A 13,540-nucleotide genomic window follows, 5' to 3' on the forward strand; every position below is an offset into this window, starting at 1 on the left:
CAAACATTCTTCAGCTTCCACAAACCTTGAAATCAACTGTCTGTACAGCTGTGCACGCACACACATCAGTAATTTGACATTGCTCTGTTAACTAAATCAACTCATGTTACAAAACATGTCAGGACTGACCAAAATCTGCTGTTTGGACAATTTCTGTTAAGTCAAACAGAGGGACAAATCCCTCAAAAATGTTGGAAGGCCTAATGCATCATTAAAAGACAACATGATCTTTTGGAACGTGAGATTATTCTGGAATATAAATACACTGACCCGGTCCCTCCCATTCTGTCTGAGAACACACATTACCATACACTCTGCAAACTCACAACATGCACCACTCATTTGCCTCACTTGAGTAACTGGGCAAGAATCAGAAATTTCACTCTTAATTAACCCAGCTGCCTGAATATAGCAGAAACGCACAAATCTGCTATACATTAAGATAAATCCTAGGGGTCAGGGAAATAATGCATCTATGACATACAAATGACATGAATATTAAAATGCTGTAGTGGTAAAAATGGGCCAACTTGCAATTGCATCGGATAGCCACTGATGCAATGAAGGCACACATTTTTTATATAGTGGGGAAGGGTGACTCATCCTGGACACCCAAGTGAGTACCTGGCCGCCGTTTTAGCCATGCCAAGAACATCCAAATGGTGAAAAACAGTTTAACATCATACTGTATCTCCACAATTGTGAACAACAAAGTTCTCAGTCTTCGCATGCTTTCAGCAATTGTCTTCAAACATGTATAATGTATTTAGAAACAAATCACTGAATTCACTTTACAGTTTTTAATAGCTCCTTGTTGGGTTGGATTGAATGATTTTAAACACATTGCCAAATTGGCGTACTATCTCAAAAACAGTGCATCTCCTGTCCTGTATAAAATGCAAGTCATTGGACTTGCATTTTAGTATGACATTGACATTGTAGTATGCATATAATGCTTTGTTTTGCTTGTTTTTCTTTTAGCCCGTGTCTTGTCTTTCCTTGTGCTCTCTTTTTTCCTTTTTCACTCCCCTTAAAAACATTGTTCTGTCTGACTGAAATTTTCAGTAAATATCCATCATGATACAAAGAACCACAGGAGGCCGGAGGGCTGCATGATATGGCACAAAACCATTATCTCAATATTTTTAGGCTCAGGAACATTCAGGACATTTTGTCAGGAGCATTTGCATCTCAGCCAAAACAAACACATCACCAGACAAACTCGGAACAATGCTAATATTTTCTTTATATTTTTATTTTTTCTTCCTTTGATTCGTTTTGGGTAACAAAATATTGACAGCTTTATTTTTTCCGTTTTGATTTATTCAATACAATGTCTTGGCACTAAATTGCTAAACATACAGCAATGTAGTGACAGTTTTATTTACAGAATGACATTACAAGAAATATCAGGTTGTATGGTCTTAACAAAGGTAGATTGGATTTTTTTTTAAACTACGCAAGTAAAATAAGATACAGTATGTAATTTTGAGAACGTATTGTGCGTATCAAAAATAAATGTTCTCGCAATGCATAGGCTATAAAATATGTACTAAAGTACAGAGGTGTGCAAAGTGTTTGCCCCCTTCCTGATTTCTTTATTTTTTGTCCCAAATGTTTCCCATCACACCTATTTTCCCTAAAGTCTAGGGGCATCAAGATGTGTTCTGGCAAAATTGAGATGAGCCTGAATGTTCTTTTTGCTCAGCATTGGTTTTCATCTCGGAACTTTGCCATGAAGGCCATTCTCTTTCTTATGCTGGAGGCATGACCACTGACCTTAACTGAAGCAAGTGAGCCCTGCAGTTCTTTAGATGATGTTGTGGGCTCTTTTGTGACCCTTTGGATATGTCGTCGCTGCGCTTGAGGTTTTAGGAAAGAGTGAGTGTAATTAATATAATATCCCCCACACCTATCCAATAGCTAGGCTTGCCGAAGTCACAAAGTGAAAGAACCACTTTGTGTGTGCTTGTGTGTGTGTGTGTGTGTGTGCCATAAAGTACCATATTTGATTGATTTAATGTGACCCTAATTTTTCTTTTTTTTCCTACAAAAAATGAGAAGTACCGTAATTTCTCGTGTATAATGCGCACCCATGTATAATACACACCCCCAAAGTTGACCTCAAAATTCTGGAAAATCCTTCTCCCTATGCATTATGCATTTTTACAATGCATGATTTTGCTTCTAACCATATGATCAAAACGAAGTATTATCTGCATTTTGTTAGATTTTTCAAAGAATTATTCTGATGTTAAGCACTTCATTTGAACACGTAATACTTTCTTTTTATTTACTTGCTCTTATTTTGAAACTCACAGCCCTACTTTTATTTAGTAAATGAGAAAACACACAGTTCTGCTCATATGTTTGATTACCCAGGCAGAATTTGTAAAATGGGTACAATTATTTAAAGAAAACACGATGGCCCAGGCAAAACATTAAATTTTATTTTAATGGGATTCAAATTAAACTGTCAAGCATTTCAGAGAAGAATTATCATCAAACATAACATAACCATAAAGAAATTATTGATCGTTGTTGTTCAGTCATCAGTAGTATTTAAAAAAACAATATTTCACAAATTCTGCCAGGGTATGTAAACTTGTGAGCACAACTGTAAATGTTATGCAGTACCCCTGTCAAATTGGAATGAAAGTGTAGGGTACACCTTTTTCATAACCTCTTGGTGGCGGTGGCATATTGGAATGAAAGCGTACAGCTTTTTCATAACCTCTAGATGGCGGCATACATTTATAAAATGGGAAAGTTTTTGCCCCCATTGCCCCCTATACCCATGTATAATGCGCACCATTGACTTTTGAATTTTTTTTGGGGTGGGTGGGGGATTGCGGGGGGGAAATGTGCATTATACACGAGAAATTACAGTAATTCTCATAAACATACTCCTAAACCTTGTGGAAAAGCTCAGTAGAGTTTAAGATGTTCTAACTGCAGAGGGAGGACAGGTGTCATTAAACCCTATGAATTAAGAATGGGATGTCACGTAAATTCATGTCTGAGTCAAGGCAGGTGACCGAATACTTTGGGCAATACAGTGTATGATGTAAAATACTTGCTTACAATTCTTGATTCTTGCGCTATTTAAGAAAAGCATGCCACGGACATGTTATTAAGACACCTGGGAACCGTTTCAAACTTAAATTGTGGAGGAAAAAAAATCTCAAATACCCTTTTGAATAGTATGGACATTGGTGAAATAGTTCTACCACATTCAAAACGGCCAACATATTTATGTCTATTAAGATTAGCAATGGAATCTCTGGCTACAAAATTCTCAGCCTGTCTCTGACATCATACATGGTTTGTCTGTGTGACCATGGAGGATTTTTTATCACTCTGATCCTCAAGGAAAGAAGGAATTTCACGCATCTTAACATTTCTCTTCTCTTCCCTGCCCCACTTTCAGTCATTTATTTTCTGAATCCCTCCCTTGCCATTTTCCTCTACACAGATACACCAGATGCCTGCCTGTTTCCTGGTATGTTTTAACATAACCATACAAGGAAAAAAGAAAGTCCTGTGTTAGGAAGTTTCCCTTCCTTCTTTCTTATTCTGCTCTAATTCAAGTCTTTTTCAGATTCTACTCCCTCTTTTTTCCTCGAGTATTTATAGTGTGAAATGATCCAAATAACGTGGCCTTGATTAGCCATTACGGGTGGCAACTGGTAAGATTTGATCAATGCCATCGTCAATTATGCTTGTCGATCCAATTCCTTAATTCTCTTCATGATTCCTGAGTAGTTTTATTAGGGGGGGGAAAAGTAGTTCTACACAGTCTTCCACACCAAAGGCAACCATTTTATTTTTTTCAAAATGATGTCAACACAAAACTTTTCCGAGCAAATAATGAAGCGGGGTCCGAGTCAATTTGCGGTGGCCCTGTATAGTCATGATATAATAGAAAGGTTTTAGTTTTAGTTATTTAGTGTCTTTATACCGTATTATTATTTATTGTATTCATGGCTATGACTCTGTTAACATCACTAAAATCAAGGCATTGCAATTACACAAATGCATAATGCTTAAAAGAATGAATCAATTACAAAATTATTAAATATTTACTTAGCATTGACATTCCAATAATGCTTTATCTGGTTACGACATAACGGCACTGTGGTGCCGTAAAGTGTCATGTCTTGGTGCGCATTTTCTTACTGTTATGGTTAAAAAAAGCACCCAGTTGTTGTCTGCGAATTAATCTGGCGATGAAGCTTCACTTTGCATCGCTGTCCTTTTCTTCGCTGCCATTCATAGGTCCCGCTGCTGGCATTAGCTTCATTGGCTTTAGCTATCGACTTGAGGCTGACACCCGTTTCCTGGCAAGCGCGCGTCACAGTTTTTCTTTCGTCATCATAACATCCTGTTTCAGCAGGGATATTACATTGATAAAAGGATTTCGGTCCGAAAATGCGCTTTTGGGCCCTTTTTAGCAGGTGAAATTTTTCGGTGACTTAGAAATTTGATGCTGGCCCGCTCGCGAACATCAGTAGGTACGTGGCAGCCGACACAGCGGTGTACTGGCCCCGGCCGGGGCCATCGAGCCACCATTAATGTCGGAATAGGACCGTGTCGTGGCTGAAAGGAGGCGGTCTGTCGCAAAGTATATGTGGTTAATGCAAGTATCGTTAAGGAGAGCCGGCATTGTTGGAGGTGTACAATTCCAATGGAATCGGTCAAATAGACCCGGTCCTAAGATGGAAACGGTTTTCGATTCCTACCCCTATTGCACATGGAATTTTATTTAAGATCTTTCATTAAAATGATTAAAACATTTAAAATATTCAAATTGTTACTTGTATTAGGAGAAGAGCAGAGGTGTTAGTCATGTGATGGAGTGGTGTGAGGTAGCTCTTCATCAGGTATCTCCCCCAGCAGATTTTGCTACAGTTTTTCCTAAAATTTTGACATACAGTACATAAAACTCATTTTATGTCATTTAACATAAGTAGGGATGTGCCGTTCCAAATTCTTCACTTCCGATCCAATACTGATATTGCAGCCTTGACTTTTGGCTGATACCGTAATCGGTCCAATATCAGCAAGTCATACCTAATGTACTTATTTTGTAGTATGGAACGTTAGAAAAGGCTTGATCATGCGATATTACTCAGAGAAAAATAATCAGCAACAGTAGGTATGAGAAAAACAGACCCATTTATTACTAACTAAAGGGTTACATAAATTAACTGTGCTGTGCCCATCGTGACATCTCAGGGGCAGTGTGGTGCACGCAATGAGAAACACACTTGCAGTAACAAAGAAAGTAGTCATCATCGAATATTGTTAATATAAATCATTTTTTAGAGTTTGAAGAATAAATGCCTGAGTATTGTTATATTGCCTGTTTGCAGGTGTTTATACAGCATTTGTGTACCAATATTCATTATTTTAAGAGATATAATTGCCGCAAGTTCGAGGCTAATTTTCGTGAGCTTATCAATGGTGTTTTCATTCATTGTGCGTTAGCTTTGAGCTCGCGATTTTTGCGAAAAAAACAAAGAAAAAAAAGTAATTGATGTATTTGAAAATTCAATGTGTGTAATTCTTTTGTTGTGAGTGTTTAGTTTTACAGTGAACTTCAACAGGAGTGTCAATAAACAAAGTCTAGAGTGACAGAAGTATGTTAGAATAGTAGAGGAGATGTATGAGGGCAGCAGAACAGCGGCGAGGTGTGTTGTAGGTGTGACAGAGGTGTTTATGGTGGAGGTGGGACTGCATCAGTGATCAGCCCTGAGCCCCTTTCCTGTTGGCAGTGGTGATGGATAGGCTGACATGAGGAGGTTAGACTGGAATCCCTGTGGACCATTCTTTTCGCAGATGACGTTGTGATCTGCAGTGAAAGTAGGGAGCAGGTGGAAGAACAGTTACAAAGGTGGAGGCATGCACCGGAAAGGAGAGGAAAGAAAATTAGCTGAAGTAAGACAGAATATATGTGCATAAGTGAGAGGGCCGGAGGGGGAAGAGTGAGGCTACAGGGAGAAGAGGTAGCGAGGGTGGAGGACTTTAAATACTTGGGGTCAACAGTCCAGAGCAATGGTGAGTGTGGTAACGAAGTGAAGAAACGGGTCCAAGCAGGTTGGAACAGGTTGAGGAAGGTGTCAGGTGTGTTATGTGACAGAAGAGTCTCTGCTAGGATGAAGGGCAAAGTTTATAAAACAGTGGTGAGGCCAGCCATGATGTATGGATTAGAGACAGCCACACTGATGAGACAACAGGAAGCAGAGCTGGAGGTGGCAGAAATCAAGATGTTGAGGTTCTCAGAGGTGAGCAGGTTGGATAGGATTAGAAATTAGCTCAACAGAGGGACGGCCAAGGTTAGTTGTTTAGCCACATCCAGGGGAGAGATAGTCAGTATATTGGTAGAAGGATGACGAGGATGGAGTTGCCAGGCAAGAGAGCTCAAGGAAGACCAAAGAGAATTTTGACAGATGTAGTGAGGGAAGACACAAGGGCAGTTGGTGTTAGAGAAGAGGATGCAGACGATTACATGGAAAAGGATGACGCGCTGTGGCGCTCCCCTAATGGGACAAGCTGAAAGGAAAAGAAGCAAGCAAGCAACATTTACCTTACTCCTTGATACTAGGGTTGCACCTTAACAACCTGTTGTTGCGATCACGTGGGATCTGCATGCAGTCTGGGCGCTGCTGGATAGAAGTTAAATCCGACCCTATTTTTTTTTTAATGACATAGGACCGATATCCGAGCTCGAAGATCGGATCGGGACACCCGTATACATAACTGTGTATAGTCTTGCTAGAAAGGAAAATGATAAAATGTATTTTCATCAACCATTGCAACTTTTACACCTTCAACCAATTCTGAACAGTCTCAGCTCACAAAAGGTGAAAATGTGTGAAATAAAACAGAGCAACGGTCTCTACACAAAGAAAATAAATAATAAATATAAAAGATGCAATGGGGGCCTAAAGTAATTCAAGATGGCGCCGAACCGTGTGGTCGCCTCGGTTATGTGCTTTCTAGTATTGTCTATGTTTTTGTGTTTTTTGTTCATCTTTGGAGACATTACGCGACGCACTTACACAAGGATCGTTGCAACTCCCGAGATTTTCCTGTCATAGTCCCAACATTCAAAGTCCCCACATTCAGTTCTAGGCTCTGTGCTTTCCTCTTCTCTTTCTGCCGAAGAACCCGCTTTCCACTTCTTCTTCTTCTTCTTCGACTTCGACTTCGACCCACAGTAGCTGAATTTCCAACGGCGCCCTGCAGGTTGACGGCGCCGGATGTTGTTAACCCGGGCCACGACCAAGCGCAATTCACAACACTGAGTTCAGAACCACGATTTGTTTGCACTCACAGAGTTAACAGTTTTGTTTGAAATAATGTTTGTTTCAAATGCTGTCAAATGATCAAAGCAAATATATGTATATAGCACCTTTCATAGATAAAAAATTTAACACCAAGTGATTTACAGCAATTCAAATGACGACAAACGCTTTAAAAGGTATTTGAGACTGAAGACAAGACTATCTGACTGACGTGCTCAACTTATGCACAAAAAGGACTTTGTGTGAGTGACTGTGTGGTCTGCTGATTATTGATGTGTTGGTGCGTGTATGTTTATGTCTGTGTGTGGTGTTTGAGAGACGATTGCTGGAATCTTGGCTGCACGTTCTGCACGTGTTACAACAGCGTGGCTTCGTACTAAAAGAGTGCGGGTACTAGACTGGGCTGCCTGCAGTCCAGACCTGTCTCCCATTGAAAATGTGCGGCGCATTATAAAGCGTAAAATATGACAACGAAGACCCCGGACTGTTGAACAGCTGAAGCTGTACATCAAGCAAGAATGGTAAAGAATTATTCAACAATTAGTGTCCTCATTTCCCAAACATTTATTGAATGTTGTTAAAAGAAAAGGTGATGTAAGACAGTGGTAAACATGACCCTGTCCCAGCTTTTTTGGAACGTGTTGCATCCATAAAATTCTAAGTTACTGATTATTTGCTAAAAACAAAGTTTATCAGTTTGAACATTAAATATATTGTCTTTGTAGTGTATTCAATTAAATATAGGTTGCACATGATTTGCAAATCATTGTATTCTGTTTTTATTTATGTTTAACACAACGTCCCAACTTCATTGGAATTGGGGTTGTATATGTGATTAATAAAATCAAAAGGGGGGAAGCTGAGTTGGAAAATGTGTTTGATATATACCAAATATTACTTCTATTGGTTTTATACAACCTTCACATGCTTTATTGTTACATTGTAACCGCCTAGCTGTGTGTGCGTACTAATTGTTCCTAGCTATGTTGTGACTACTAGCTATTTCCCGGCTATACTGTGCATACTAATTGTTCCCAGCCATGTTGTGACTTCTAGCTGTTTCTCGATAAAAATAAGTTGAATGCAGCTGAACAAATAATTGTTTTGCTTTCCTTCTCTGTCTGTCACACTTCGATATAACGAAGGGGTTTTGTGTCTGGGCTTCAGTAAGGGGTGAGAACTCGTAAGACTTGTGCCTTTTGCTATCTTTGCAAAGACTTTTTTCTTTTTTGTAATAAAAAAAAAAACCCACAAAGTCAAAATTGCTTCCTTATTCTGTCAGAAAAAGATTTGCCAAAACACTAATCAATTATAAGTGACCATCCCCCCCAAGCGGAGAACAATAAAGGACAAGTTGACGACTTTAACACCTTCTATTGCAGATTTGAAAAAGACACTTTCACACCCTACACCCACCCAGCCGCACCACCTACTACCATCACACCTCTGACTCCCCCTCCTGCATTGACCATCCACTAACAAGAGAAGTGTCTTCAAACAACAAAAGATCAACAAAGCGGCAGGCATAAACATTGTGTCCCCATCTTTCCTCAAAGTCTGCACGGACCAGCTCACTCCAGCCTTCACACAGATCTTCAATAGATCTCTGGAACTGTTCGAGGTACCATTCAGTTTCAAACGCGCCACCATCATTCCAGTCCCCATGAAACCTGCAATCTCGGGTCTGAATGACAACAGGCCTTTCACCCTGATATCTGTGGTCATGAAGTCCTTTGAACGCCTCGTGCTGGACCACCATAAGAGCGTCAGAAGTCCCCTGCTTGACCCCCTGCAGTTTGCCTCCGGAGCAAACAGGTCTGCGGATGATGCAGTCAACATGGGACTGCACTTCATCCAAGAACACCTCGACGGCGCGGGGGCCTACGCGAGGATCCTGTTCGTGGACTTCAGCTCTGTGTTCAACACCATCCCCGAACTCCTCTCCTCCAAGCTCCTCCACCTCAGCGTCTCGCCTGTCATCTGCCAGTGGATTTACAGCTTCCAGGTGAGGCTGAGGGACACCATCTCATCTACACGCACCACCACAATCGAGACGTGCCAAGGATGTGTGAACCAGCAGACATTCCTCCAGCTTCTTCCCTCTTGCCATTAACATCTTTAACAGTTAACTTACAATTCCATCGTAACATGCTGCCAAATTTCTCTTGAGATTATAGTCACATCTCTGTCGGGCCAAGTATGCATTATTCATGCACTCACTGGAGTAGTCTCGCCACTCTGCATATCTGCTGTTGACCAATACTGGCCATTCGTAGTTGAGAAGTGTATGCACCATTTGCACAATTGACATTGTTCCAGATTATCGCACTACTAGTCACTTTAAACTGCATAAATTTCTTGAAGTCTGCGCCATTTGCACAATGGTCACTGCACCAGACTATTGTTCTGTTTCAAACTGCTCTAAATTGCTAGAGGACGCGGCATCACTTGCACAATTGTCCCCAAAAAAATCAAAATGTTTTTAAATGTATCGGCATTACCACACTACTGCTAACCTTTTATTGCTCAGTGACTGTGTTTTTATGTTTTTATGTCTCAGAAGTATTCACTGTTAATTGACTATTGTCGTACCACAGCGGCTCCAACTACCGGAGACAAATTCCTTGTGTGTTTTTGGACATATTTGTCAGTAAAGATAATTCTGATTCTGAGATTGCTTTGGCTCACCTGTACAGTCTTCTTAATGCGCTGTGATGGCCCGGGGTAGTCCTTGGAGTAAAGATCAGTCAGAAAGAGGGAGTTAATAAGCGTTGATTTCCCAAGACCGGACTCACCTAACGGGCACACAAAGGCAAACATTTTCACTTACATTATTATACTGATTTGGAAAGGAAATAGACAGGGTGATTATCAATTGATTATTCAAACTGATGCTTTGTCGGTATAATCGGTATAAAATTAAATATTTTGAGTACACAAATGGTGAAAATGGAAATATTTAGGGTGTAACGACAAGGCCAACAATTTCGAGAAAGCAGTCATGGATCTATCGGCATATCGGCATCTGCCTTTTTTTAATCCGACGGCCTATAATTTTACAACCCCCATTCCAATGAAGTTGGGATGTTGTGTTAAACAAATAAAAACAGAATACAATGATTGGCAAATCATGTTCAACCTATATTTAATTGAATACACTACAAAGACAAGATGTTTAATGTTCAAACTGATAAACTTTGAGTAAATAATCATTAACTTAGAATTTTATGGCTGCAACACGTTCCAAAAAAGCTGGGACAGGCTCATGTTTACCACTGTGTTACATCACCTTTTCTTTTAACAACATTCAATAAACGTTTGGGAACTGAGGACACTAATTGTTGAAGCTTTGTAGGTGGAATTCTTTCCCATTCTTGCTTGATGTACAGCTTCAGCTTCTCCGTTGTCGTATTTTACGCTCTATAATGTGCCACACATTTTCAATGGGAGACAGGTCTGGACTGAAGGCAGGCCAGTCTAGAACCCGCAGTCTTTTACTACGAAGCCACGCTGTTGTAACACGTGCAGAATGTGGTTTGGCATTGTCTTGCTGAAATAAGCAGGGGCGTCCATGAAAAAGACGTTGCTTGGATGGCAGCATATGTTTCTCCAAAACCTATATGTACCTTTCAGCATTAATGGTGCCTTCACAGATGTGTAAGTTACCCATGCCATTGGCACTAACACAGCCCCATACCATCACAGATGCTGGCTTTTGAACTTTGCGTCCATAACAGTCCGGATGGTTCTTTTCCTCTTTGGCCCGGAGGACACGACGTCCACAGTTTCCAAAAACAATTTGAAATGTGGACTCGTCGGAGAACAGAACACTTTTCCACTTTGCATCAGTCCATCTTAGATGAGCTTGGGCCCAGAGAAGCCGACGGCGTTTCTGGGTGTTGTTGATAAATGGCTTTTGCTTTGCATAGTAGAGTTTCAAGTTGCACTTACAGATGTAGCGCCAGACTGTATTTACTGAGATTGGTTTTCTGAAGTGTTCCTGAGCCCATGCGGTGATATCCTTTACACATTGATGTCAGTTTTTGATGCAGTGCCGCCTGAGGGATCGAAGGTCACGGGCATTCAATGTTGGTTTTCGGCCTTGCCGCTTACATGCAGTGATTTTTCCAGATTCTCTTAACCTTTTGATAATATTATGGACCGTAGATGATGAAATCCCTAAATTCCTTGCAATTGTACATTGAGGAACATTGTCCTTAAACTGTTCAACTATTTTCTCACGCACTTGTTCACAAAAAGGTGAACCTCGCCCCATCTTCGCTTGTGAATGACTGAGCAATTTTATACCGAATCATGGCACCCATCTGTTCCCATTGAGCATGTTCACCTGTGGGATGTTCCAAACAGGTGTTTGATGAGCATTCTTCAACTTTCTCAGTCTTTTTTGCCACCTGTCCCAGCTTTTTTGGAACGTGTTGTAGCCATAAAATTCTAAGTTCATGATTATTTGCTAAAAACAATAAAGTTGTTCAGTTTGAACGTTAAACACATTGTCTTTGTAGTGTATTTAATTAAATATAGGTTGAACATGGTTTGCAAATCATTGTATTCTGTTTCTATTTATGTTTAACGCAACGTCCCAACTTCATCGGAATTGGGCTTGTAATACTGTTTTATTTTGGCTCTGTTGCAGCCGCAGCAAGCCTCTCAGTCTGTGACTTCTCACCAGCATTGTCCTGCCCACAGCATCACCTGATTGGTACCCTTGCACAGCCACTGCACGGGTAACAGCCAATCAGCAGGCAGTAAAAGCTGTGCAATGCATGCACAATGCTCAAGTCTCTCACATACAGGACAGAGAAGAGAAAGTTTTACTAAATGGAGACTGTCCAAGGACCAAATATGTTTCAAACGTACATTAAGGAAGCAGACTCTACATAAATTACTACTTGTAACACACTATGAGCCCAATAAGGGGGATGGACGGACAGATGGATATATATATATATACATATATATATATAAAAGGCTCCATGTAAACCAGGCTAGTCTTGCAGCTCTTTATTTCAGACCCAGCGGGATCCATATCACAGAGTAAAGAAAAACAATTTAATAGATAAACAGGAAAGGAAATTATAATAACCACAATGATTTAAAAGCAAAAAACTATAGAATACAAAATAAGGGCGGGGCTTATTTTTATGATTTCAGAGACATTGAAAAACATCATTTATATCATCATTTTTTATATATATATGTATATATATATTATATATATCGGTTATTATTAGCCTTGTCGCGTATCTTTTGACGTCATTTACGATCACTGAGCTCTGTCAAATCAAACGTGACCGGATACACCCGTTTCCAAGGCCACGACAACAACAATGTTGCGCATGTATTCCGTTGGTCAAAAAATAACAAAATGGGGAAAACGTGTGGTGGTGAAGACGTTCGTTCAAAGATGCTCCAGATGTTCTTCATCAGAGAAGAGTGGTGACGCCTTGATCAAAATCAGCAGGAAGAGAGTAAAGACGCAATGGTGAAAAGCTGTAGTAGAGAAAACTCGATCAAGAAATTTGTTTCCATGTGGCCCACCGGTTGCACTGACAAACATTTTTGGCCCCTGCCAACATTTACAGTGTGTTCGGAAAGTATTCAGACCCCCTTAAATTTTTCACTCTGTTATATTGCAGCCATTTGCTAAAATCATTTTTCTTTTTTCCTCAATGTACACACAGCACCCCATATCGACAGAAAAAATGGAATTGTTGACATTTTTGCAGATTTATTAAAAAAGAAAAAACTTAAAATCATACAGCCATAAGTATTCAGAACCTTTGCTGTGACACTCATATTTAACGCGGGTGCTGTCCATTTCTTCTGATCATCCTTGAGATGGTTCTACACCTTCATTGGAGTACAGCTGTGTTCGATTATACTGATTGGACTTGATTAGGAAAGCCACACACCTGCCTATATAAGACCTTACAGCTCACAGTGCATGTCAGAGCAAATGAGAATCATCAGAATCAGAATCATCTTTATTTGCCAAATATGTCAAAATCGCACAAGGAATTTGTCTCCGGTAGTTGGAGCCGCTCTATTACGACAACAGAGAATACAACAGAGAATACTTTTGAGACAAAGACATTGAAAAAACAAGTCACTGAGCAATAAAAAGTTGCTTGTAATCTGGTCATCCCGGTACAATAATTATTTTTTGGGACAATTGCGCAAAAGGATGCAGACTCCTCGAGCAATTAGAA

The 13,540-nt window shown here is 40.1% G+C and overlaps 1 protein-coding gene across 4 annotated transcripts in view; it reads right to left on the reverse strand.

Moving 5' to 3' along the window:
• The window catches only part of LOC133477605 (septin-7-like), a 72,548-nt gene that overhangs the window by 32,842 nt on the left and 26,166 nt on the right, over positions 1-13,540 (reverse strand). For all 4 annotated transcript variants that reach the window (XM_061772499.1, XM_061772500.1, XM_061772497.1 and 1 more), the window contains exon 3: positions 9,999-10,105. In XM_061772499.1, the coding sequence (XP_061628483.1) occupies positions 9,999-10,105 (107 nt within the window). The remainder of the gene's footprint in view (positions 1-9,998; positions 10,106-13,540) is intronic.

Source organism: Phyllopteryx taeniolatus, chromosome 5, assembly GCF_024500385.1.
Source record: "Phyllopteryx taeniolatus isolate TA_2022b chromosome 5, UOR_Ptae_1.2, whole genome shotgun sequence".
In the NCBI taxonomy this organism is placed as follows: domain Eukaryota; kingdom Metazoa; phylum Chordata; class Actinopteri; order Syngnathiformes; family Syngnathidae; genus Phyllopteryx; species Phyllopteryx taeniolatus.